General features: G+C 35.4%; 2 protein-coding genes across 2 annotated transcripts; both read left to right on the plus strand.

Annotated features, from left to right (window-relative positions):
• The first annotated feature begins 3,076 nt into the window (after nucleotides 1–3,076).
• LOC148128655 (vomeronasal type-2 receptor 26-like) lies at nucleotides 3,077–11,912 on the plus strand. The gene is made up of 6 exons (XM_087948652.1): nucleotides 3,077–3,424; nucleotides 4,525–4,699; nucleotides 5,319–6,164; nucleotides 7,173–7,400; nucleotides 9,374–9,500; nucleotides 11,011–11,912. Exons 1-6 carry the CDS (start codon nucleotides 3,213–3,215, stop codon nucleotides 11,910–11,912), a joined length of 2,490 nt encoding a protein of 829 aa, XP_087804778.1. The 5' UTR covers nucleotides 3,077–3,212.
• A 6,364-nt stretch (nucleotides 11,913–18,276) lies between these two features.
• LOC113429995 (vomeronasal type-2 receptor 26-like) lies at nucleotides 18,277–24,350 on the plus strand. The gene is made up of 5 exons (XM_087948653.1): nucleotides 18,277–18,304; nucleotides 18,404–18,747; nucleotides 19,659–19,886; nucleotides 21,384–21,510; nucleotides 23,449–24,350. Exons 1-5 carry the CDS (start codon nucleotides 18,277–18,279, stop codon nucleotides 24,348–24,350), a joined length of 1,629 nt encoding a protein of 542 aa, XP_087804779.1.
• Nucleotides 24,351–25,769: the final 1,419 nt, after the last annotated feature.

The raw sequence follows: 25,769 nt of genomic DNA on the forward strand, positions 1-25,769 counted from the left end.
GCGGGAAGACGCTCCAGCCTGCAAACTTTGCCTTTGCAAAGCCCTGAAGCCCGGAAAACCGAGCAACTTCCCAGCAACTTTTGGCTTTGTTTTAACTCGCTGGTGCTCCCGCTTCGCCCCGAGCCGCACGGTGGAGGGGAAGCCCGGAGTGCCGCCGGTCGCTCCTCCAAGCAGCCCGCCTGCCCGCCCGCCCGCCGGGCTTCCCTCCGCCGGCTCGGGCCAGGCACGAGCGCCAGCGAGTTAAAACGAAGCTTAAAGTTGCTGGGAAGTTGCTCGGGTGCTGGGAGCAGGCTTTTGTGCCGCCCGAGCAGGACCGCCGAGCCGGAAACGGGCACCAAGGCAGGGCAAGGCTCCACCAGCAGCGGCCTAGCTTTAGGTGGCTCCAAGCAGCCCGCCCCGCCCGCCGGTGGAACCCTTCTCGCTCCTCGGCGGAAGACGCTCCAGCCTGCAAGCTTTGCCTTTGCAAAGTTTAAGCCTGGAAGCCCTGGAAAAAGGGGGATCGCGGGACTCACCTTCGGAGAGATCGCACTCGAAGGTGATTTCGAACTCCCAGCCGAGGTCTTTGCAAATTTCTTTTCTTTCCTACCCCTAGATCGCTCCGCACTGTTTTGCAGCTTGGGGGCCACGTGGCACAGGGCAATACGCCACGCCCAGCGATTTTTTTTCAGGGGCGGGCTTGATTGGACAGACCAATGGCAGCTATTTTTTCAGGGGCGGGCCGCATTGGACAGACCAACGGCCGGATGTGGCCTGCGGGCCGTAGTTTGCCCACCCCTGCTTTAACATACAAGCTGAATCTTTTCCTTTTTAGGGGCTCCAGAGCCCAAGTTTCATATTAAAAAAAAGTTTTAGTTCAGTAAAAATCCAATTAATAATGTCCTTAGAATAATCAGTCAAATTTTCCTCTTTTAACTCTTATTCTCTCAAATAGCTCAAATAGTTCAAATTTCTTATCCAGATCTATTTGGGCTTTGTGCTTGTTCACTGCTATTCTCAGGGGGTGGCAGATAAAGAAATCCACCCCCTTCTTTTACAGTCCAACTGTCATTCAGGCCAGTTTTAAAAGGGGCAAATTCCTCTACAGAAGTTGGGAAATTCTCACCCAGTCACCATCCTGTTCCTTCTCAATCTTCACTCATTCTTCTCCAGTCAGGCTGTTACAGCCTCGTACAGGCATGCAATGGCCATCTTTTTCTTCCTGCCAGATTGAGAGCCTTCCTCCAGATCAAAAAGGAGTTTGCAATCTCCTTGTGATCTACGGAGTGTGCTGTCTTTTTCACCACCCCTCCAAGGTGGCTTAGGTCCATCTGGACTCTCTGGTAGAAGGAATTCAACAAACCTCCATAGATCCCCATGGAGAGTACGGCATATTGCTGCGACATCAGTTCCTCCTCCCTTGGTTAAACTTCCGTTGTGAATATATACTGTCAACTTTGCCAATGCTGTATATTTTCCAAGTTTATGTTGGAGATATTGTTGGAATTGTATCTTTCTTCTGATGTTGGGCAAAGTTATTACTCATGTGAGCAGAATAGCAATAGCTATAGCACTTAGACTTACATACCACTTCACAGTACTTTACGGCTCTCTCTAAGTGTTTTACAGAGTCAGAATATAACTTCTTTGTAGGGATTCCTGGCATATGACCTCCTTTAGTGCAGTCTTGATAGATATTGAACCTAATGGACGACATGTTAAACAGATAAATATAGTTTATCAAAATAAATGCAGACCACCTCAATACATAGAAAGATACATACATACATTTATTCACACTTATTGAAGTGGAATAAATTATTATTCAGTCACAGTTTTGTTCCATACAGCATCAACCTTGAGAACTCTCAAGTTCTCTCCCCCTCCCTCCCCTCCCTCCCTCTCTCTGTGCATACTATATGTAATACCATGTTTATATGTGTGTTATGTATGGATATGGGTAGATACATACTTTCTCTTGAGAGTAGGCAATAGAATTTCATTTTTAATATGCTCCAGTGTGCTGACAGTAAAAAAATGACAATAAGATTCTGTTCTCCTATCCCCTCCCCACTCCTGTCCCCTCAAATCAACTTATCTTATCTTATCTTATCTTATCTTATCTTATCTTATCTTATCTTATCTTATCTTATCTTATCTTATCTTATCATCTTACCTTGTCTTATCTGATCTTATGATGCAGACAAACCAAGAGGAGATGAAAGATATAGAGAAGAGAGTTTGTTGTGATGTGACTTTTTTGCTTAGATTTGCTAAAAACAGTGGTCTCAAACTGACAGTCCATGGGCCAGATGTGTCACATGCAAACTATAATGACCCAAAATCCGTGAATGGGAAAAAAACATTGTGATACGTCATGTGACAGCAACATGATGCTACAGGTTAGATACTCATGGCTTAAAAGAATGGATCCTTGAGTCATATCAGTAACATGATCCTTTTTTTTTTTTTTTGGTTAATTAGTATCTTTTAATAAAAGGTAATGGTAAAGTTTTCCCTCGCACATAGTATAGACAAAATTAAACAAAATAACCTTTTTAATCTAGAAATCATAACTGTTTTACAATGACTACCAGTCCAGCACCTTAAAAAATTAACAATTAAAAAATTGTTTTCAAGCACATGTGTACATTGAAGGATTTTGAACCTCCACATGCATTAACTTTGTTCTGAAAATGCACCCTAATTGGAGACACAGCCATATTTGGACATTCTGACTTAATACTCAGTATAAGTGCAAATAAAGAAGGAAAGTTCCCTGTTTCCCTCAGAAATGTTCTTTCATTCATAAATTGAAAATGACATTTATTAGCCAGATTGGAATAATCAGTATTTACACATGAGATAACATTTTTTCCACAATACTATAGAGAAATAAAAATGTAATTATTGCCATTTTCTCTCCATATATAATTAGCATCACTATTATTAATTCTGAATGCTGGTTGCACTTAAAGATATTGAATATTTATGCAATAGCAAGAACAAAATATAGTGTTTATGAAAACAGTACATCTCTGTTCCCCTTTGGAGCTAGACTCTAGTTATAGCTAAATGCTATCAGAATAATTCCTGAAAATTAGGACTTGTTCTAAGAGTTTCAGTAGAAATGAGGCCTTGTGGGGAGTATGTGACTGCATAGTTCCTTCATACGTAAACTTGAAGATTCTAAAGCTTTATCCAACAAATTCTATTGTGGACATAAGTTTGGCATAATGATCACGAACATTTTGCTCCTATTCTTGACTGACATGGTTTACAAGTCTGACATGAAAAATTGCAAGGTTCATGATCCTCTCCCTATTCTTCACAATTATTTCCAGTCCGGTGACTTCATCATGGGTGCTATTACTTCTCTTGTCTTAATGCCTCAAGATCCAGCTACCTTTTTTGAAGATCCCCACCATTCATTTATAAGAGAACCCATGTAAGATGTCTACATAATAATGTTTAGTATTCCAGATTGCATTCTGGAAAATAATCTCCAAAGCAATAAAATTAGTTACAGGGTGAAATAAGTAATTTTTTCAGATTAACCATTAATGAGGTGATTAGTTTTTTTTAATTCCTTTTCATTTTCACTGGACTTCTAGGAAGAATTAAATTAAATGATTTATTATTTCGAAAAATGGTTTAGTATTCCAGATTGTATTCTGGAATAATAATCCCCAAAGCAATAGATTTAGTTACAGGGTAAAATAAGTAAATGTTTTAGTAATAAATTAGCTGATTTATCATTCCTAACAAAGAAATAGTTTAAACCATGAGTTCACTTAATTAAATGATTGGATTTGGTATAGTAATAGCAATATTTAAGGAAATGGCCAGCAATTCTTATCATGGAAAAGGAATTCAAAACAACCTGATTTAAGATGTGCTGAAATTTGAAAAAAAAAATAGCTAATTCTAAAAATGTTTTTATATTAAAATCTTGTTTTTGATTGATATTATACATCATACTCACCAATTTACTGTGTAATAATGATAAAATGTGATGTTGAAAGCATCTTAGGCAGGAAAATATTTATATTTTTTAAAAAAAATTTAAGTGCATTTTTAATAATCTATGGTAAATATTCCCTGTAAGATTAATATAGGTGGTTAAAATCATTTATAGCTCAATAACAGTAAGGTGGCACATAAACACACAGTGTAGAAACTAAAAATGGCATGAACCAGAAAATGTAACTTAGACTTTGAAACATTGCAATATTAGAAGAAATGTGAACTGATCCAGTGTCAGTCCACAATGTTACTACTTGAGTGACATTGCGATTTTGCGATAAAGTATATTCCGTGGGCAATGCAAATCAAGCATTGCATTCAAGAACGAATGATTTGATGGACCATACTTTTGCTGCAATAGTTTTTTGTTAGATACAGATTATCTCTTATAATGCTTTTTAATTGCAGAGTCCAGACTAAGTTTTATCAGCATATTTTAGCTTTAATATTTGCTGTAAAAGAGATCAATGAAAATGCTCAGATCTTGCCCAACATCACCTTGGGTTTCAATATTTTTGATAGCTATGATGTCAAATGGACTTATCATGCCACAATGAAACTTTTTTCACCATTGAAGAGACTAATCCCGAATTATAAATGTGGCTTCCAGAACAATCTGGTCGCAGTCATTGGAGCTCTTTATGCTGAAACTTCTCTTTTCATGGGAGATATATTGAAAACGTACAAAGTTCCACAGGTAGGAGGTGTGATGAGCTACAGGACCATATGTTGTATTTGATCTATTTACATTTCTGTAACTTGGAAATATTATATATTTATCCTTCAATAAAGTGAATAAAGTATATAAGTTAATAAAAGATTTTTTAAAAAATTAAAATTACATTGTCCAGTGGTGCAATCATAAAATATACAGTGAATTAAGGATATTTATTTAAAAATGGAACTATTCAGGGTATGCAAGATCGATTTCAAAAAGTTCATTAATCACATTTCCCTGTAGTAGTTATAATAAAATATTGTTTTTCTTATAAGCTAAGGAAATAAACCTTCATTCTTATACAATAATAACTGATGATATTTCTGTCATTTTTTTTCTTTAAGTTAGAAGATTTTATTCTAAAAGGGTAGCCTCCTGAGATTTTTTTAATTATAAAAACAGCCTAAAATGCCTAATTGGATATCATACAAAATGCAATTTTAATTTTTGAATACAATGGCAACCTTTTTAATTTTAATTTTAGGAAATCTCAATCTGTCAGTTATTTATTTCCTCAAAAAAAAAAACCAAAAAAAAACCACACACCACTAATTTCCTTCCATTCTCCTAATTTCTCCTTATTTTTTTATTTGTATAGATTATATATGGGTCACATCCAGAGATGCCAGATCAAAGTGAGTCTTCTTCCTTCTATCAAATGGTCCCTGATGAAAGTTTTGAATACAAAGGTCTGTGTCATCTGCTTTTGCACTTTGGATGGACCTGGGTTGGCATTCTTGTAAAAGAAGATGATGACGGAAGGTTTGTGAGGATGACATTTTCAATGTTTCCTCTTCTTGGTATTTGCATTGCGTTCCTAAAAAAGATAAAACCATCTTATATCAGCAGTATTTCTGATGATCTAGAATGGTTAGCAGAAACATATTATTTTTCAATGAACAGCAAAGCCAAAGCAGTGATTGTCTATGAAAGAACACTTCTGCATTTGAGGTTACTACTACAGCTTCCTAAAATGGAACTAGTGTCCTTAGAGCCTAAAGGTAAGGTGTGGATCATGGCTTCCAAGATGGATCTTGCATCAGTGTTCTACCAAAGGAGTTGGGATATTCAAGTTATCCATGGTTCCCTGTCCTTTTCAGTTCATTCCAATGAAATTCCAGGATTTCAGCACTTTGTTCAGACAAGAGACCATTTCTCATCAAAAGAAGATGGCTTTATCAGAGATGTGTGGGAACACACTTTTGACTGTTCCTTTCCCAGGCCCTTGGTGAATGACAAAGATAGTGGCATTTGTACTCTGAGGGAGAAATTGAAGGACGTTCCAGATTCTTTTTTTGAAATGAGCATGACAGGACACAGCTACAATATATACAATGCAGTGTATGTTGTAGCTCATGCTTTACATGCCCTGCAGATTGAACAAAAACAGGAAAGAAACCTGTGCAGAGGAATATTAAAACTTAAGATTCAATACCCATGGCAGGTATGGACTTAAGCTCTCATCCTTTCATCTATTCAGTATCTTTATATATATCCATACATATACATATACATACACACACACACACACACACACATTACATTATACATATATAGAGTCATAAAGATTGTTTCATGTAGTCAATAAATTTGTTATACTACTAACTTCCATTACAATTTCGTAGGTGTACAAATTTACTAAGAATTTCTGCACATTTCAGGATGTTTTTCCTATCTTTGAACCTCAAGCAATGTCCAAAATTGTTTTAATAGTTTAATGAAATACAGTGAAGATACCTGTAAGAAAAAGGAGAGTATGTAAAGTTATAAAATCAAGACAAAAATATTATGCATATTAGGAGAAAGATTACACTGAAAATAAATTCCAAATAAAATTTTCCCACAATATATGTGACTATTATGTGGTTCTTGCTTTTTAAAAGATCTCCAACATATTCTAAAACTTTATGCATTCAGAGGTCTGCCCCACAAAAAAATTAGTAATACTGAAGCTAAAACCTTAACCCATTCTCTCTATAAATATCTCAGAATTATATTGTGATAGTTCATTCATAATCTGGAAGGTTAAAATCTTCCAATAGGAGGTAGCACTCATGAAAATTAAGAACTATTGTTTATACCCATCAAGTTTCCCTAAGCTTCTTCTAATCGTCTGTGAGGATTCTTAGAAGACAGAGAGGCCTTTCAAGCCAAACTATCCATGCTTTCAGACATTATTCCAGATTCTCAATTCTAATTAGGTTTTCTTTGGAAGACAGAAAATGTCTCATTTGATCTGCATTAAATAAAAAGTGATAGGGAAATGTAGACTATCTTGGGACCATTTTTTTGATAAAAATGGAATTTTAAGAAAATTGTAATGTAGTCAGGAAAAAAATATAATCCTATCAGAATATTGATAATTTCTTAATGAGATGTTTTTATATATCAGGAAATTTTATTTTATTAATGACATTCTGATCATTCTTTTTGTATATTACTTGATATTCAGCTCCACCGGTTTCTAAAAAGTATTTCATTTAATAACAATGTTGGAGATGAGATTTTGTTTGATGAGAAGAGGGAACTGATAGTTGGATTTGATGTTATAAACTGGGTCACATTCCCCAACCAGTCCTTCCATCGAGTGAAAGTTGGGAAACTGAATCCCTGGACTTCTGAGGGAAAAAAGCTCACCATTCATGATGAAGCCATCACCTGGCACAGAACTTTCAACCAAGTAGGTTCTGAACGCAGATAATTACATCTGGATGTTATTTAATATACAGGTGGTCCTTGTTTTAAACCTATCCATTTAACAACTATTAAAAGTTACAGGGGCACTGAAAAAATGTAATTTATTACAGCTGTCACACTTATGATTATTGAAGCATTCCACACAATCATGTCATCAAAATTTGGGTGCTTGGAAACTGAGATCTAATTATGATTCAAGCTGTATCCAGGGTCATCATTGGGGACCTTCCCACACAGCTTCTGACAATCACTCAACTCTGGATACATTTAATGACTGACTAATTCACTTAACAACTGCAGTGATTTCCTTAAAAGCTATAAGAAATTTGGGCATGATGCACTTAACAACCACCTTGCTTAGCAAGATAAATTCTTGTCCTGATTGCGGTCATAAGTCAAAGACCACCTGTATAACTAAAACATAAATGTACTATTTCTGTATTTTTGGTGTTGCATAAAATCTTGAAAAAATTGTAAGCAATATCACTAAGGGAAAAGAGGTAGCAGTAGGTCTGTTGCGCCAGTTGCATCCATACCCAGACTGGGAGGCCCTGACTAAGTTAGCTCATGCCCTTATAACCTCTATATTTGACCATTGTAACGTATTCTACAAGGACACACACACACCCCGGAAGACCATTTGGAAACTACAACTGGAGCGGAATACAAGTAATAATTGGTGCCAGATAAATGGCACACATAACACCACTTCTCACTCCTCAGTCAGTACACTGGTTGCCAGTGTGTTCCCAGGTGCAATTCAAAGTTCTGGTGGTTGTCTATAAAGTCCTACATGGCTTTGGACTAAGTGCCCTTTGAATGAGTGCCCTTTTTGCTTGTCTTTTCTACTGTCCAACCAGGTGAAATAGGATGGACATGCTGTACATTCCATCAGCCAAAGAAGGTCAGCTGGCTGGGATTAGATGGTTAACTTTTTCTGCAGTGGCCACTGCTCTGTGGAATATCCTCCCTTACAATGGCCCCATAAAGTTCTAAAAGCCTGGTTGAGTCTGATGAGGGGCAAATGACATGGGTTTTACAATTTGTTAACTAACATAGTTACTTTGTGTTTTAATTTGATTTATTTTCTCTCTTTTAAAATGATGTTCAGGTTTATTAGCTTTAGCATTCCTAAACTGATAAAAAAGCTGGAGTCTAGCTCTAGATTTGAAAAAAGTTTGTTCTGGCTTTCCTTATAATTATGCCCCATCTGATTCCAGACCTCATTTTAATAAACGTGTGTGATATTATGAGATGCAAATATGTATCATGTTTGACTACATGTAACTAGTTTCCTTTGCAAATGGGAGGTCACTTTTATTCTCTCCAATCAACTTTCTTCTTGCTTCTTTCTTGTGTTAACTATAAAAAGGAGTAAAACATGGGGTTCAAGATTGTTTCTTTCTTTTTCATAGATAGCCCCAAATATATCAAGGTACCCTAATAAACTGCTTTAAAATGACCTTCTGACTCAGTTGCTTATTGGCAAGGTATACTGAAACAGAACCTAGGGCCAGATTTGGCTTTCATGTGTGCCACGATAGCTACTCCCTCACTATATTGTTAATGAGACAGATATCTAGCTTTTGTACGTACTACAAATTAGACAGTTTTTTTTACTGATTTAATGTTTTTTTACTATTTTCATTGGTTTAAAATTTAATTGTAGTATATGCTTTGAATTGTGAGATATTACCTAACTGAATACATAAACATCTATAAGAATACAACCAAGCTCCAAGAGCACCAAGGGCTCCACATAACAGAGAGTTTTGAACTTATTTAAAAGTTGCCTGCTAATGAGTTTCAGATTGCTTGGTAAACTTGGTAAACTGACTACCTCTTAATTGTACAATAAAGAGCCATATGACTTTTTTTTCTATCAATATATTTTTTCTGTATGCTAATAACTTGTGAGAATGCTAATACATACATTTTCCCCTATTTCTGGGCCAGACATTACCTATTTCTCGATGTACTAAGAGCTGCCTCCCTGGTAATTTCAGGAGAAAGCAGGAGGGAAAACAATTTTGCTGCTATGATTGTGTTCCATGTCCTAAACAGAAAATGTCAAGTCTGATTGGTAAGAGACATTATGAAATAAGATCTTTTAATTATGCAGGATATACCAAGCAGATCCATCAATATGTAAATATGGATATTGGGTAATATTATTTTATAGGCAGTCCTCAAATTATGATGACAATTGAGCCCAGCATTTCTATTGCTAAGTGAGATAGTAGTTAAGACGGTTTTGCCCCATTTTATGACTTTTCTTGCCACAGTTCTTAAGTGAATCGCTGCATTGTTCAGTTAGAAAGTGAATCTGGCTTGCCCATTGGCTTTGTGTGTTAGAAGGTCACAAAGGTGATCACATGACCCTGAAAAATTGGAAGAGTCATAAATATGAAGCAGTTACCAAGCATCCAAATTTTGATCATGTGTCCATGGGGATGCTGCTACAGTCATATGCATGAAAATAGTCATATATCACTTTTTAAAAACTCCATTGTTAACTTTCAATGGTCACTGAATAAATACTTGTAAATCAAGGAGAACCTGTATTTATCAGCAGTATTTGCCCCTTGACTTTCTCCTAAAAAGAAAGGAGAAAGAATAATTAAAGGAAGTTTAATTTCCTTCAATTGTATTACTGGAATTGGGCGTTGTGCCTTTCTCACTATGTCAACTTTTAAAACAGCCCATCAACTTACCTTTTACAACATTTGCTTTAAGGGAATGGAAATGCTTGAGAAATTTTTCTTCTCAGTTGTTTAATGACAAACCAATCTCTCATCTTTCCTTCAGCAAAAAAAAAAAAACCTATTTTTTTTTATAGAAAATTTATATGGCCACACACTCAGTCTGAATGAGATACAGTGACTCTGGATGGCTTACAAAAAATAAAAATCTGATATACAATAATAAAAACAATAGCCCCATTAGCCACCTGATGACAGCAATCAATAAAACAATTTGATGAACTCCATCCCACTCTGGGTTCCCCAAGTCTATTGGCAAAACCCAATCTTCAGGACCTTGTGAAAGAGTGTCAAAATTGGGACCTTAGGGAAAGATTTTCCATAGTGAGGGAGCCACCATGAGGGAGAAGACTCTTCTTCTGGATCCCACCAAATGTATCTCCTTAGGAGAGGAGAGATACAATTTTCTGCCCCCCTGCTTTGGTGGGTTGTGTGGATGTAATCAGGGAGAGACAATCCTTCAGATAACCTCATCTCAATCTCATGTAAGGCTTTCAAAGTAACAGCAAGTACCTTAAATTGTACTTGTACAATTGTACTTGTACCTTAAAGTCATATCAAGAGAGTTACAACTATGCTATTAATTACATTTTATCCCAAATAATAAATAAAATGTAGCTCCCCACATTACTAGCTTTTTAATTTTCATTTATTAACCTGTATCCCCAAAGTTTAAGAATAACAATAAGACAGTACAAAGACAAATTGAAAATATTGGTGCTATGAATGAAGCCATGGATGAAGAAAAAAGACAGGGGAAAATCATATACAAAAGAAGGAATAATGAAATTATAATACAGGAATAAAAAGATTTTTAAAAAACTCTTACAGATATGGATGACTGTTCTGAATGTCCAGCAGACCAATATCCAAGCAAAGACCAAGATTCATGTCTTCCAAAGAGAATGTCTTTCTTATCCTATGCGGAACCAATGGGAAGAAGTCTAGTTATTCTGGCTCTCTTTTTTTCTTTTTGCACAATATTGGTGTTGTCAACGTTTTTGAAGTATCACCATACTCCCATTGTCAAGGCCAATAACCGAAACCTCACCTACGTTTTGCTCATCTCCCTCCTCCTCTGCTTCCTTTGCTCACTGCAGTTCCTTGTTGCACCAAGTCATATAATATGTCTCTTCCGACAAAGTAGCTTTGGCATCGTCTTCTCAGTGGCTGTGTCTTCTGTGTTGGCAAAAACCATCACTGTGATTCTGGCTTTCATGGCCACCAAGCCAGGATCCAGAATGAGGAAATGGGTGGGCAGAGGCCTGACCACCTGCATTGTTCTTACTTGTTCCCTGATTCAAGCAGGCATCTGTATGGTGTGGCTCTTCACATATCCCCCTTTCACTGATGTTGATAACCATTCAGAAATTGAGGAAATGATAATGCAGTGCAATGAAGGTTCAGCTACCATGTTCTACTGTGTTCTTGGCTACATGGGCTTTCTGGCAGCTGCCAGTTTCACAGTAGCTTTTTTCTCCAGGAAACTTCCCAGTAGTTTCAATGAAGCCAAATGTCTCACATTTAGCATGCTGATCTTCTGCAGTGTGTGGCTCTCTTTTGTTCCATCCTACCTGAGCACCAAAGGCAAATACATGGTGGCTGTGGAGGTTTTCTCTATTTTGGCTTCCAGTGCTGGATTGCTGGGCTGCATTTATTTCCCCAAATGTTACATAATTATTTTTAAGCCAGAGCTAAACAACAGGGAACAACTCATTAAGAGAAACTCTTAATAAATGAAACATTTCTTTCTTTCTTTTTCTTCTCCTTTGAAATCTTTAGTTCTTATTTAGTAGAATAGTAATTTTTTTCTCATTTTTCTCAGTGGAATTTTAATATTAAATTTAATACTAAACATTAAACATTAAGTGTAATAGGTTTGTCAACTGATCTCTATTTTCTATATAGGTACAGTAATGAAGTAAATTGTAGAATATTATTTTTGTATGTTATGACTTTATTTTGATTAAATATCAAGTAAAATTTCTGGAAATCCACAATTAATTGCAAGAAGCTTTTAGAATTAGGTACATTAACTTCTTTATAAACATAATTACAATACCATTTGTAGATTCTTTAAACATAACATAAGCAAAAACACAAGCAGCAGCAACTCAAAGCAAATATCAGTTTCAGCAAGCAAGCTAGTTAATTTTATTTTAGAGCAGCAAGAGACTAGAGCCACACCCAGGCTAATTCCAGTTTCAGTTTCTACCCATTAGCTGGTCTGTTGTCATGCCTACTCATTTGCTGACTTTGTTACTAAGTTCTATTCCAGTTCATGAAAATACTCTGACAATCTCATCTTCTCTTCTTTTATCTTATCCTATTTTGTTTTATGATGCATCAAAACCAAGAGGAGATGAAAGTTATTGAGCCCTAAAGTCAGGAAATATAAAAAGTGCAGACGTAGACAGGCAAGGGAGAGCTAGATATGCAGAAGAGGATTTAATGTGGATTGTTTCACAAAATTTCTGAGTTCCAGAAGACTATTTTCTGTCTAAGAAAATAGACTCAATATTTATGGGTCTTTTCCCAGTTACTAAGCAAAGAAACCCAGTAGAATTTGATTCACAATTGCCAGCATCAATGAAGGTTCATTATATATTCCGTTGCTCCTCATTTCTGTAGGAGGCAGCTCCTGCATTCTGAGTTCACAAATATTCCCTTTTCCCATATTTGTAAATATATGGAAGAAGGAGAAAAAGTACAAGGTGAAGGTGGTGCTAGACACAGATGGAAATGAGCTGAATACTCGATACATTGGAAAGTTACCCAGAGTCTGAGAATCCATGGTAGGCAGCAGTGGATGTAAATGTACTACAGTTGGTGCACTGCTTTCACAACCAAATATCCAAACAAACCCCTTTTTGATAACTACTAGCCTTCCAGGACTTAGTCACTGGCCAAGATGAGCAGGTGGAGTTCCTCTATAGGATAGAAGATACCTCAGGGATATCAAGTTGGGAGAGACGTAAGTAATGGGACTGGGAAATAACCGAGATATTTCCATATCAGGCATATAGATTTTGGGAAGCAGCGGGGTGGTAGAGGGAGACAATCAGATTCACAATGAAGGGTGGCAACCATCTCTGTAGGCACAGTTGAGTTACTGGATACCTTGTGCCATTTTGGGAGTTATTGACAGAAGATGGAATGACATCACTACAGTCCAATTCATAGCCCACAAACAGTTTTCTCTGAGACCTTGAGAATGGCAGATGAGACTGGAGGGGTGGGGGGTGATGTAGGTAAGAAATTGGGAGACATGGCAAAGAGTTGCTGCCTAGGGAACGGTCAGATAAGAGCTAGGATAAACCACAGCTGCATAGAATGTGGAATAAAAGGTTTAGAAGGGACTGTCCCTAGTCATTGGGTTGTAAAAGTGTCAATAGAAGAATTTACTTTCAGGCTTCCAAGGTTGTGTTAATGTAGTTTTACACTAAAGCAGAATTGGGTTATTGGGTTTGAATTTCCTGGTCTACCTGATATGGCTGATAGAAATTGACATAAAATGGAAGAAATTAAAATTGTCATTGTTGGGGAGAATCATTATCAATATTTTGCCAATAATTATGTTTTTGTTTCAGGCAATACCTGTTTATAAATGATACAACTGATGTATTATTTAAATAATGGCAAAGAGATATATCTAACTTTATATAGCAAGGAAAAACAGAAGATTAACAAGATTAACATAATCTTATATGAAACTTATATTTAACTTTATATTAATATAAAGTTTAAAGATAAAGTTTAACAAGAAGAAAATAAAAGAGATGGAGTGACATTTATTGGACTTGAAATTGTATTTTGCTGCTCATTGTTAGTCAGGATGAAAGAGTGTTGCTGAGAAACTAAAGATTTAAAATTAGAAGGTCATGATCTGAAATTTGGGTGCCATGATATTTATGGTGTGATGAATTTAAAATTAACATGGATTTTAAAGAATATTTTATTAGATGTGCCATATTGAGAATATCAAATAGATATGAATCTAGATTGTGTCTGAAAACAATTTTATGAATTGCAGTTCAAGATACATGTCATAAAAAAGAAACAGTAGATAAAGACAAATGTTGACATACTATGCATTATTGGAATATGTATGTATGTATGTATGTATGTATGTATGTATGTATGTATGTATGTATGTGGAATCACCATTTTATCCATTGCCAATCCACTGCAGGATGTAGTTATCTTCTGCATTTTTCTAACCAATACAGTTCAGAGTTGTTCAGAGTTTCTTTTGCCAATAGCCCACAATGCTTGAGATGTTGTTGTTTTAGGTTTCTCTTGTGGATGCTTTTTATCAAATGGGATCCATTCTATGACTGCCTTGGTCCACCTGCTATCAATTCTTACTGTGTGACAAGCCCAGTTACATTTAAATTCTCTTGATGATATCATATACTTTTGTTTAGTTACATATACTCACTCAGCATGGTAACATACTCAGAATGCAGTCATAAAATGCAGAAAACTAGCCTTAAATAGCAATCATTATAAAAAGGAACTGTACTTTCATGTTGATTTAGGACAATCATGTGACTTTTTTCTAGTATGTAAGAAAGATGTTTAATTAAACATTCCAAGTTGAGTGTCTAAGTAGTTTCTACGGGATTTCATCCAGGGAGCCTGACAATGTTATTCGGACTAGTCATAGCATTGCTAGAAAAGGTACGGTAGCTCTAAGAAAACAGATTTACTGAAAAGAATGGATCTCTGAGTCATATCAGTAACATAATCCTTTTTTCTTTCTTCCTTTTTTTGGCTAATGTGTATCTTTTATTACTGGTTGCCAATTATTTTACAATAGTGGCTTTCTGAAAACAGCATAAGCTTACTATAGAGACAATTGAAAAGTATAACTCTCCATCTAATCTAGAAATCATAACTGTTTTACAACTGTCAAGCACCTTAAAAATTAGAATTGTTTTTAAACACATGTGTACATTGAAAGGTCCTGAAGCTCCACATGCATTAACTTTGCTTTGAAATTGCACCCCAAATCAAGACAAAACCATCTTTGGACATTCTGATTTAATACTCAGTACATGTGCTAATGAAGGGGAAAGCTCCCTATTTCTCTAAAGTTCTTCCATTTCATAAATTGATTTCTTTTGAAGTTGATTCATTTGAAAATTACATTTATTAGCCAGATTGGAATAATAAATATTTACACACGAGACAACATTTTTTTCACAATACTATAGAGAAATAAAAATGTAATCATTGCCATTTTCTCTCCATATATAATTAGCATCATTATTATTAATTCTGAATTGCACTTAACGCCATAAATAAATATATTGAATATTTATGCAAGAGCAAAAACAAAAGTTAGTGTTTATGAACAGTACAAAATATCTCTGACTGTTCCCAGCTACAATCTAGTTATAGCAAAATGCTATCAGAATAATTCCTGAAAATTAGGACTTGTTCTAAGTGTTTCAGTAGAAATTAGATGTTGTGTGGAATGGGTGACTGCATCGTTCCTTCTTATGTAACCTTGAAGATTCTAAAGCTTTATCCAACAAATTATATTGTGGACATATGTTTGGCATAATGATCGTGATCCTATTTTTGACTGATATGGTTTACAAGTCTGATATGAAAAATTGCAAGGTTAATGATCCTCTCCCTATTCTTCACAATTATTTCCAATCCGGTGACTTCATCATGGGCGCTATTACTTCTCTTGTTTTCATGCCTCCAGATCCAGCTACTTTTTCTGAAAATCCCCACCATTCATTTATAAGAGAACCCATGTAAGATGTTTACATAATAATGTTTAGTATTCCAGATTGCATTCTGGAAAATAATCTCCAAAGCAATAAAATTAGTTACAGGGTGAAATAAATAATTTTTTCAGATTAACCATTAATGAGGTGATGAGGTTTTTTTTATTCTTTTTCATTTTCACTGGACTTCTAGGAAGAATTAAATTAACTGATTTATTATTCTGAAAAATGGTTTGGTATTCCAGATTGTATTCTGGAATAATAATCCCCAAAGCAATAGATTTAGTTATAGGGTGAAATAAATACTTTTGGATTAAATTTAAATTAGCTGATTTATCATTCCTAGCAAAGAAATAGTTTAAACCATGAGTTCGCTAACTGAAGTCTTTCTCATTTAATTGAATGGTTGGATTTGGTATAGTATAGTTAAGGAAATGGCCAGCAATTCTTATCATGGAAAAGGAATTCAAAACAACCTGATTTAAGATGTGCTGAAACTTGAAAAAATAGCTAATTCTAAACATGTTTATTATATTAAAATTCTGTTGTTGATTGATATTATACATCATCCTTTTAGTGTATGTACATTTACTAAGTTATCAGCTATAATGATAAAATGTGATGTTGAAAGCATGTTAGGCAGTAAAATATTTATATATTTGTTAAAAATTAAAGTCCGTTTTTAATAACCTAGGGTATATATTCCCTGTAAGATTAATATAGTTCTTAAAAATATTGATAGCTCAATAACAGTAAGTTGGCACACCTTTCAAGGCCTTCTCAATAGTCTTGAAGCCAATCTTTAACCATTTAACTATGCTGACCTCAAAATTCAAGAAGAGGCAGAAAATACTATTAGTCATTGAGATGTTTGTCCTGAGAAAGTCTATGGAACTTCAAAATGCATGTCTTTTTCTTCAGCTAACTTAATTATGAAAACAAAACAAATAGTGTAGAACCTCAAAATGGCATGAACCAGAAACTGTGACTTAAAGAGTGACATTGAGATTTTGTGATAAAGTATATTCCATGGGCAATGCAAATCAAGCATTGCATTCAAGAACTGAATGGTTTGATGGATCATGCTTTTGCTGCAATACTTTTTGCTAGATCCAGAATATCTCTTATAATGCTTTTTAATTGCAGGGTCCAGACTAAGTTTTATCAGCATATTTTAGCTTTAATGTTTGCTGTAAAACAGATCAATGAAAATGGTCAGATCTTGCCCAACATCACCTTGGGTTTCACAATTGTTGACAGCTATGATGGAACATGGACTTATCATGCCACAATGAAACTTTTTTCACCATTGAAGAGACTGATCCCGAATTATAAATGTGGCTTCCAGAAGAACTTGGTCGCAATCATTGGAGCTCTTTATTCTGAAACTTCTCTTTTGATGGGAGATATCTTGAAAACTTACAAAGTTCCACAGGTAGGAGGTTTGATGAGTCATGGAATCATACTTGATCTTTTTACATATCTGTAACTTGGAAGCATTATAAAATATTTTTAAAAATTGAAATTAAAGAGTCTAGTGGTCCAATCATAAGATATACAGTGATTTAAGGATATTTATTTAAAAGTGGAACTATTCACAGTATGCAAGATCAATAAAAAAGTTCATAAATCACATTTATTTATCAAAGATATAATTTAATATTTTTCTCAGAGACAACCTTCAATCTTAAACAATAACATAAAATAATATTCTTTCATTTTTTTCAAATTAAAGGATTTTTCCTAAAATATAGCCTTCCTAGTATTTTTTTATTACAAAAACCAGCCAAAATGCCTATTTGTATATAATACAAAAAGAACATTTAATTTTTATATACAATAATGACCTTTTACATTTTTAATTTACATTTAAATTTTAGCAAGTCTTAGTCTACCAGTTATTTATTTCCATGGAAAAAACACTAATTTCTTTCCATTCTCCATATTTCTCCATTTTTGTTTTTTACTTTTGTAGATTATATATGGGTCACATCCAGAGATGCCAGATCAAAATGAATCTTTTTCCTTCTATCAATTGGTCCCTGATGAAAGTTTTGAATACAAAGGTCTGTGTCATCTGCTTTTGCACTTTGGATGGACCTGGGTTGGTATTCTTGTAAAAGAAGATGATGATGGAAGATTTGTTAGAATGACATTTTCAATGTTTCCTCTTCATGGCATTTGTATTGCCTTCCTAAAAAAAATAAGGCCAATTTATATCAGCAGCTTTTCTGATGATGTAGAATGGTTAGCGGAAACATATTATCTTTCAATGAACAGCAAAGCCAAAGCAGTGATTGTCTATGAAAGAACACTTCTGCATTTGAGGTTACTACTACAGCTTCCTAAAATGGAACTAGTGTCCTTAGAGCCTAAAGGTAAGGTGTGGATTATGGCCTCCCAGATGGATCTTGCATCAGTGTTTTACCAAAGGAGTTGGGATATTCAAGCTATCCATGGTTCCCTGTCATTTTCAGTTCATTCCAATGAAATTCCAGGATTTCAGCACTTTATTCAGGCAAGAGACCATTTCTCATCAAAAGAAGATGGCTTTATCAAAGATGTATGGGTACATGCATTTGACTGTTCTTTTCCCAGGCCCTTGGTAAATGACAAAGATAGTGGCATTTGTACTCTGAGGGAGAAATTGGAGGATGTTCCGGGTGGTTTTTTTGAAATGACCATGACAGGACACAGTTACAATATCTACAATGCAGTGTATGTTGTAGCTCATGCTCTACATGCCCTGAAGATTGAACAAAAACAGGAAAAAAGCCTGTACAGAAAAAAACTAAATTTTCAGATTCAACATCCATGTCAGGTATGGACTTGAACAGTCATCATTTAATCTGTTCTGTTTCATTATATATACATACAGATTGATTCATTTAGTCAATAAATTGGTATTAGATTTATTAAACTACTGACTTTCAATACAATTTTATAGACATACAAATTTACTAAGAATTTCTGCACATTTAAAGAAGCAAGAAATAGAAGTTTTTCCTATCTTTAAACCAAAAAATTGTCCAAAAAATTGTTGTAGAAGTTCAATGAAATATAGTGAATATACCTATGAGAAAAAGGAGAATATGTAAAAATTATAGAATCAACCCAAAAATATTAGTAAAAATAATGGACATTAGGAGAAAGAATACATTGAAAATAAATTTCAAAGGACTATTTTCCGTAATATGTGTGGATTATTATGTGACATTTGATTTTTAAAAGATCTCCAACACATTCTAAAAGTTGATGCATTCAAAGGTCTGCCCCCACCCAAATAGTAATGCCAAAGCTAAAACCTTAAGCCATTCCCACTATCTAAGAAAAACTCAGAATTCCATGATGATAGTTCATTCATAATCTGGAAGGTTAGAATTTTCTAAAAGGAAGTACCACTCTTGAAGATTAACCACTATTCTTGATTTCCATCAAGTTTCCTTCAGCTTCTTAGAAGACAGAAAGCCTTTTCAAGCCAAGATTTTCATTGGAATACAGGAAACGTTTCATTTTATCTGCATTAAATAAAAATTGATAGGGAACTGTAGACTATCTTGGGACCATTTTTTAAAAATGAAAATTGAATCTTTAACAAAATTGCAATCTATTCAGGGAAAAATATAACCCTATCAGAATATTTTAAATTTCTTGATGAGATTCTTTTATATATTAGGAAATTTTATTCTTAATGACATTCTGACCAATTTTTGTGTATTATTTGATATTCAGCTCCACCGGTTTCTAAAAAGAATTTCATTTAATAACAATGTTGGAGATGAGATTTTGTTTGATGAGAAGAGGGAACTGATAGTTGGATTTGATGTTATAAACTGGGTCACATTCCCCAACCAGTCCTTCCATCGAGTGAAAGTTGGGAAACTGAATCCCCGGACTTCTGAGGGAAAAAAGCTCATCATTCATGATGAAGCCATCACCTGGCACAGAACTTTCAACCAAGTAGGTTCTGAATGCAGATAATTACATCTGGATATTATTTAATATACAGGTGGTCCTCCATTTACAACTATCCATTTAGAGACTATTCAAAGTTACAGGGGCACTGAAAAAATTATTACGGCCATCACACTTATGACCATTGAAACATTCCCCACAATGATATCATCGAAATGTGGTTGCTTGGAATTATGATGGTTGCAGCATCTCAAGGTCATATGAACACCATTTGTGACCTTCCCAGACAAGTTCTGACAAGTACTCAATGCTGGATACACTTAATGATTATCTAATTCACTTAACAACTGCAGTGATTTGCTTAAAAACCATGGGAAAAAACTAGTAAAATTTAGCATAATGCAGTTAACAACCATCTTGCTTAGCAAGAGAAGTTAGAGTCCAATCGTGATTATAAATCAAGGACCACCTGTATAAATAAAAGATAAATTTACTCTTTCTGTGTTTTTTGCTGTTGCATGAATCTGGAAAAAAATGTAAGCAGTGTCACCAAGGGAATAGCAGGCAGCAGTAACCAGGAAGGCCTTTGCACACCTTTAGGTGGTACTCCAGTTGCTTCCATACCTGGACTTGGTGGCCTGATCACATTAGCTCATGCCCTTGTAACCTCTTGCTTGGACTACAATAACACATTTTACAGGGAGCTGCCCTTGAAGACCATTTGGAAACTTCAACTGGTGCAGAATGCAGCTGTTGGGGTAATAATTGGGGGCAGATATATGGCACACATAAAACTACTTCTCACTCTTCAGAGTCAGCTACACTGGTTGACAGTGTATTCTCAGGTGCAATTCAAATTTCTTGTGGTTAACATAGGTTTGGACCAGGTATCTGAATGAGTGCCTTTTTTGTATAGTCTTTTCTACTGTCCAACCAAATAAAATAGGATGGGCATGCTCTAAGTTCCATCAGCCAATGAATGTCGGCTGGCAGGGGTTAGAGGGTTAACTTTTTTTGCAGTGACACTGTTCTGTAGAACATCCTTCTTTCGAATATCACAATGCCCCCAAACCTGTTAGCCTTTCTTAAAGCTCTAAAAACTGGTTAATCTTTTGAGCCAGGAGTACTACATGCGCCAAGATCACACACCCCCAACTATATTGTTAATGAGACAGATATCTAGTTTTTTTTCTGATTAAATGGTGTTTTTTTTACTATTTTCATTGTTTTAAAATGGTTTTAAAATATAATTGTAGTATATGTTTTGAATTGTGAGATATTACCTAACTGAATACATAAACATCTGTGAGAATACAACCAAGCTCCAAGAGCACCAAGGGCTCCACATAACAGAGAGTTTGGAACTTATTTAAAAGTTGCCTGCAAATGCTTATGAGTTCAGATATATCAGCTGCTTGGTAAACTGACTACCTCTTAATTGTAGAATTAAAAGTCATATGATTTTTTTATACATACATTTTTTTCTGTTTGCTAATAACTTGTGAATGCTAATACACACATTTCCCCCTATTTCTGGGCCAGACATTACCTATTTCTCTATGTACTAAGAGCTGCCTTCCTGGTAATTTCAGGAGAAAGCAGGAAGGAAAACAATTTTGCTGCTATGATTGTCTTCCATGTCCTAAAGAGAAAATGTCAAGCCTGATTGGTAAGAAATATTATGAAATAAGATTTTTTAATTATGCAGGATATACCAAGCAGATCCATCAATACATAAGTATGGAAATTGGGTTATATTCTTTTATGGGTAGTTATTGGATAGTTGTTAAGTGAGTTTTACCCTATATTATGATCTTTCTTGCCACAGTTATTAGGTGAATACTGCATTGTTCAGTTAGTAAGTGAATCTGGCTTGCAAATTGACTTTGTTAGACAGTTGCAAAAGATGTTCATATGACCCTGAAAAATTGGAAGAGTCATAAATATGAAGCAGTTGCGAAGCATCTGAATTATGCATTAAAAAATGGCCACATGTCACGTTTTCAGGGCTGCTATAACTTTGAGTGGTCGCTAAAAATGGTTGTAAGTCAAGTACTACCTGTAATTATTAGCAGAATGTCCCCATCAACTTTCTCTTAAAAAAGAATAGAGAAAGAGTTATTAAGGGAAGTTTAATTTCCTTGGATTGTATTACCTGAATTGGGCATCTCACCTTTTGCACTATGTCAACTGATAAAACAGAGCACATCAATTACCTTTTACTACATTTGCTTTAAGTGTCTGGAAACACTTGAGAAACTTATTTTCTGTAATTTAATGACATGCCAATCTCTCATGTTTCCTTCAGCAAAAAAAACACAAAAAACCTATTTATTTTATTTGGAAAATTTATATGGCCACACACTCAGTGATTTTGGATGGTTTACCAAAAAATAAAAACCTGATATACAATAATAAAAACAACAACTCTATCACCTCCTTGGTGGCAGTAATCAACCAAACTACTTGATAAACTCCATCCCACTCTGGATTCACCAAGTCTATTGGCAAAACCAGATCGTCAGGACCTTGTGAAAGAGTTTCGAAGTGACACCTAGGGAATGATATTCCAAAGTCAGTGAGTCACCATGGAGAAGGTCCTTCTTCTGGATACCACTAGATTACCTCTTTAGGAGAGAAGAGATACAATATTTTCTGCCTCCCTGCTGTGCTTGATTGGATGGATGTAACCAGGGAGAGACAGTGCTTTAGATAACCTGATCCCAAGCCATGAAAGGCTTCAAAAGTAGTAACAAGTACCTTAAATTGTACCCAGAAGCAAATTGACAGCCAATGAAGCTCCTGCAGGAGAGGAGACACATATGTACAACTGGGCCTGCCCAAAACCATGTAGGTTGTTGCATTTTGAACCAATTGGAGTTTCTAGATGCTTTTCAATGAGAGCCCTGTGTAGAATTGCCAATGATAAGATTCATTTGTGCCTCTCAACTGATGATTATTAGAGATTTTTCCTCCAAAAATTATGATTCAAAAGCAAAAATAAAATCTAGAAAAGTCAAGATTTTTTTCCCCACATATGTCTGCCTGAAATGGTGTAATACAGATATATTATCTCCAATTGATCAGCCATTTTGAAATCTTATTTTCCCAACATCAATAATATTTTCATTTCCATGTAGACTTGGGGATTAATATTAAGTATTTGCTCAGTCTGTCTAATAAAATTCTTCTACACGCATGGAAGGCACAGTTTAGAACTTTACCTACATTGTTTCTATTAAATTTTTTATTAAAATTTGAATAGAAACCATATAGGAAAAAATACAGTAGATACTGATCTTTGGTCACCTAAACATGAAATCATATTAAAAGAGTTTGGGGATTAAAACTGTACTATTAATTAAATTTTATCCCAAATAATTAAAATTGAATTTAGATTCCCTCCCCATTACTACTTTCTTGATTTTCATTTAATAACCATTATACCAAATATTGAAAGATACCAACAATAGAGTACAAGGACAAGCAATAATGGAAACATGGATGAAGCCATGAATGAAGAAGAAAGAAGGGAAACCATATACAATAAGGGGTATATTGGAATTATAATACAGGAATAAAAAGATTTTTAAAAAACCTCTTGCAGATATGGATGATTGTTCTGAATGTCCAGCAGACCAATATCCAAGCAAAGACCAAGATTCATGTCTTCCAAAGAGAATATCTTTCTTATCCTATGCAGAACCAATGGGAAGAAGTTTAGTTATTCTGGCTCTCTTTTTTTCTTTTTGCACAATATTGGTGTTGTCAACGTTTTTGAAGTATCACCATACTCCCATTGTCAAGGCTAATAACCGAAACCTCACCTACATTTTGCTCATCTCCCTCTTTCTCTGCTTCCTTTGCTCACTGCAGTTCCTTGTTGCACCAAGTCATATAATATGTCTCTTCCGACAAATTAGCTTTGGCATCATCTTCTCAGTGGCTGTGTCTTCTGTGTTGGCAAAAACCATCACTGTGATTCTGGCTTTCATGGCCACCAAGCCAGGATCCAGAATGAGGAAATGGGTTGGCAGAGGTCTGACCACCTGCATTGTTCTTACTTGTTCTCTGATTCAAGCAGGCATCTGTATGGTGTGGCTCTTCACATATCCCCCTTTCACTGATGTTGATAACCATTCAGAAATTGAGGAAATGATAATGCAGTGCAATGAAGGTTCAGCTACCATGTTCTACTGTGTTCTTGGCTACATGGGCTCTCTGGCAGCTGCCAGTTTCACAGTAGCTTTTTTCTCCAGGAAGCTTCCCAGTAGTTTCAATGAAGCCAAATGTCTCACATTTAGCATGCTGATCTTCTGCAGTGTGTGGCTCTCTTTTGTTCCATCCTACCTGAGCACCAAAGGCAAATACATGGTGGCTGTGGAGGTTTTCTCTATTTTGGCTTCCAGTGCTGGATTGCTGGGCTGCATATATTTCCCCAAATGTTACATAATTATTTTTAAGCCAGAGCTAAACAACAGGGAACAACTTATTAAACGAAACTCTTAATAAATGAAAGAAACATTTCATTTCTTTTTTTTCTTCTCCTTTGAAATCTTTAGTTCATATTCAGTAGAATAGTAATGTTTTTCTCAGTGGAATATTTAATATTAAATTATTACTAAATATTAAACATTAAATGTATTAGGTTTGTTAGGAATAACAATGTTACCTAACGTAGTTTGGGTAAAATAATATATATAAACTATGATAGTAAGTTTAAGTGTGTTTCACTTTAAACTGCAAAGCATGTAATTTTGGGTGCGGTTGTAAAACCGCCATAAGAGGGAGCAAGAGAACCTGCTGGCTTGCTTGCTTGCTGACTATGCTGGATTGATGGTTTGCTAACTGCGTGTTCCCTGCTGCTGAGTTTTTGAATGTCAAAGGAAGAAAGGAGGTTTGACTTCTTTATATCTCTACTGCGAGGAGATATATTACTGGACTGATATTTGTAAGTTTACTGACCTCTTTTTCGACACTGGACTTTGCAACTGAATAATCCCCGAACGGACTGAACTAGTGAATGATATATGGACTGTTTGACTATGCTAAAACTCTTACTGGAATAAACTATTTAACTAGCACAGTGTATCTGTTTTACTGAGTGTAAGCTACAAAAACGTTTATGTCACATATTTGTCTGCCTGCCGTGCACATTCTGCTAGGGTGTATCCCTAACACTGGTTATGGGCCCAGCTGCACAGTCAGACTAACCAGGATATAACAGGCTTATATAAAGTGAGAGTTAGTGTAGTTACACAATACTGTAAACAGACAGCTGTGTTTTATTAATTATAGTTTCATATCCAGAAAAAAATGGCACAAGTCAATTTACCAAGTTTGTCTCTAATATCCAAACTGGATGGAACAAACTATGTTTCATGGTCTATGAAATGCAGCCTACTTGTACGCAGAGAAGGTTTGTGGAGTATAATTCAAAACCCACCAGAGGTAGATGCTTGGCATCCGGAAGATGAGGATGATGCCCAGAAAATACAAGAATATAAACTGAAGAATGAGCAAGCTCTCTGTATAATAGGACTGACATTCTGTGACCAGCAGCTTGTACATATTTGTGGAGAAGAAACAGCTGCAAAATGTTGGGAGAATTTAAAGAAGATTTATGTTCGAGACAGTGTAGTAGCACATATAAATCTTACACGGAGGCTGTTCAGAACACATCTTCAAAAGAATGGAGACATGTTCACTCATATAAACACTATGAAGAAGATTTTTCAGGAACTGCATGAAAAAGAACTTACCTTCACAGAACTCCATCAGGTTTATATAATTTTGTCTTCGTTAGATGAGAGTTATGACGACTATGTAACTTCACTGGAAGTACTGCCAAAAGATAACCTCACATTAACTGACATTACTGGCAGATTAATTGAAGAAGCCAGGAGAAGGCTTGAAACGGATCAACTG

Source organism: Notechis scutatus, unplaced genomic scaffold, assembly GCF_049901735.1.
Source record: "Notechis scutatus isolate UNSWTSFEM ecotype Mainland unplaced genomic scaffold, rNotScu1.2 NSCUCTG33, whole genome shotgun sequence".
Taxonomy (NCBI): domain Eukaryota; kingdom Metazoa; phylum Chordata; class Lepidosauria; order Squamata; family Elapidae; genus Notechis; species Notechis scutatus.

Coding starts and splice junctions, on each gene's coding strand:
- LOC148128655 (XM_087948652.1), top strand. CDS start 3,213: ATGATCACGAACATTTTGCTCCTATTCTTGACTGACATGGTTTACAAG. Junction 6,165..7,172: donor AGATTCAATACCCATGGCAG/GTATGGACTTAA, acceptor CTTGATATTCAG/CTCCACCGGTTTCTAAAAAG. Junction 9,501..11,010: donor GAAAATGTCAAGTCTGATTG/GTAAGAGACATT, acceptor AAACTCTTACAG/ATATGGATGACTGTTCTGAA.
- LOC113429995 (XM_087948653.1), top strand. CDS start 18,277: ATGGAACTAGTGTCCTTAGAGCCTAAAG. Junction 18,748..19,658: donor AGATTCAACATCCATGTCAG/GTATGGACTTGA, acceptor TTTGATATTCAG/CTCCACCGGTTTCTAAAAAG. Junction 21,511..23,448: donor GAAAATGTCAAGCCTGATTG/GTAAGAAATATT, acceptor AACCTCTTGCAG/ATATGGATGATTGTTCTGAA.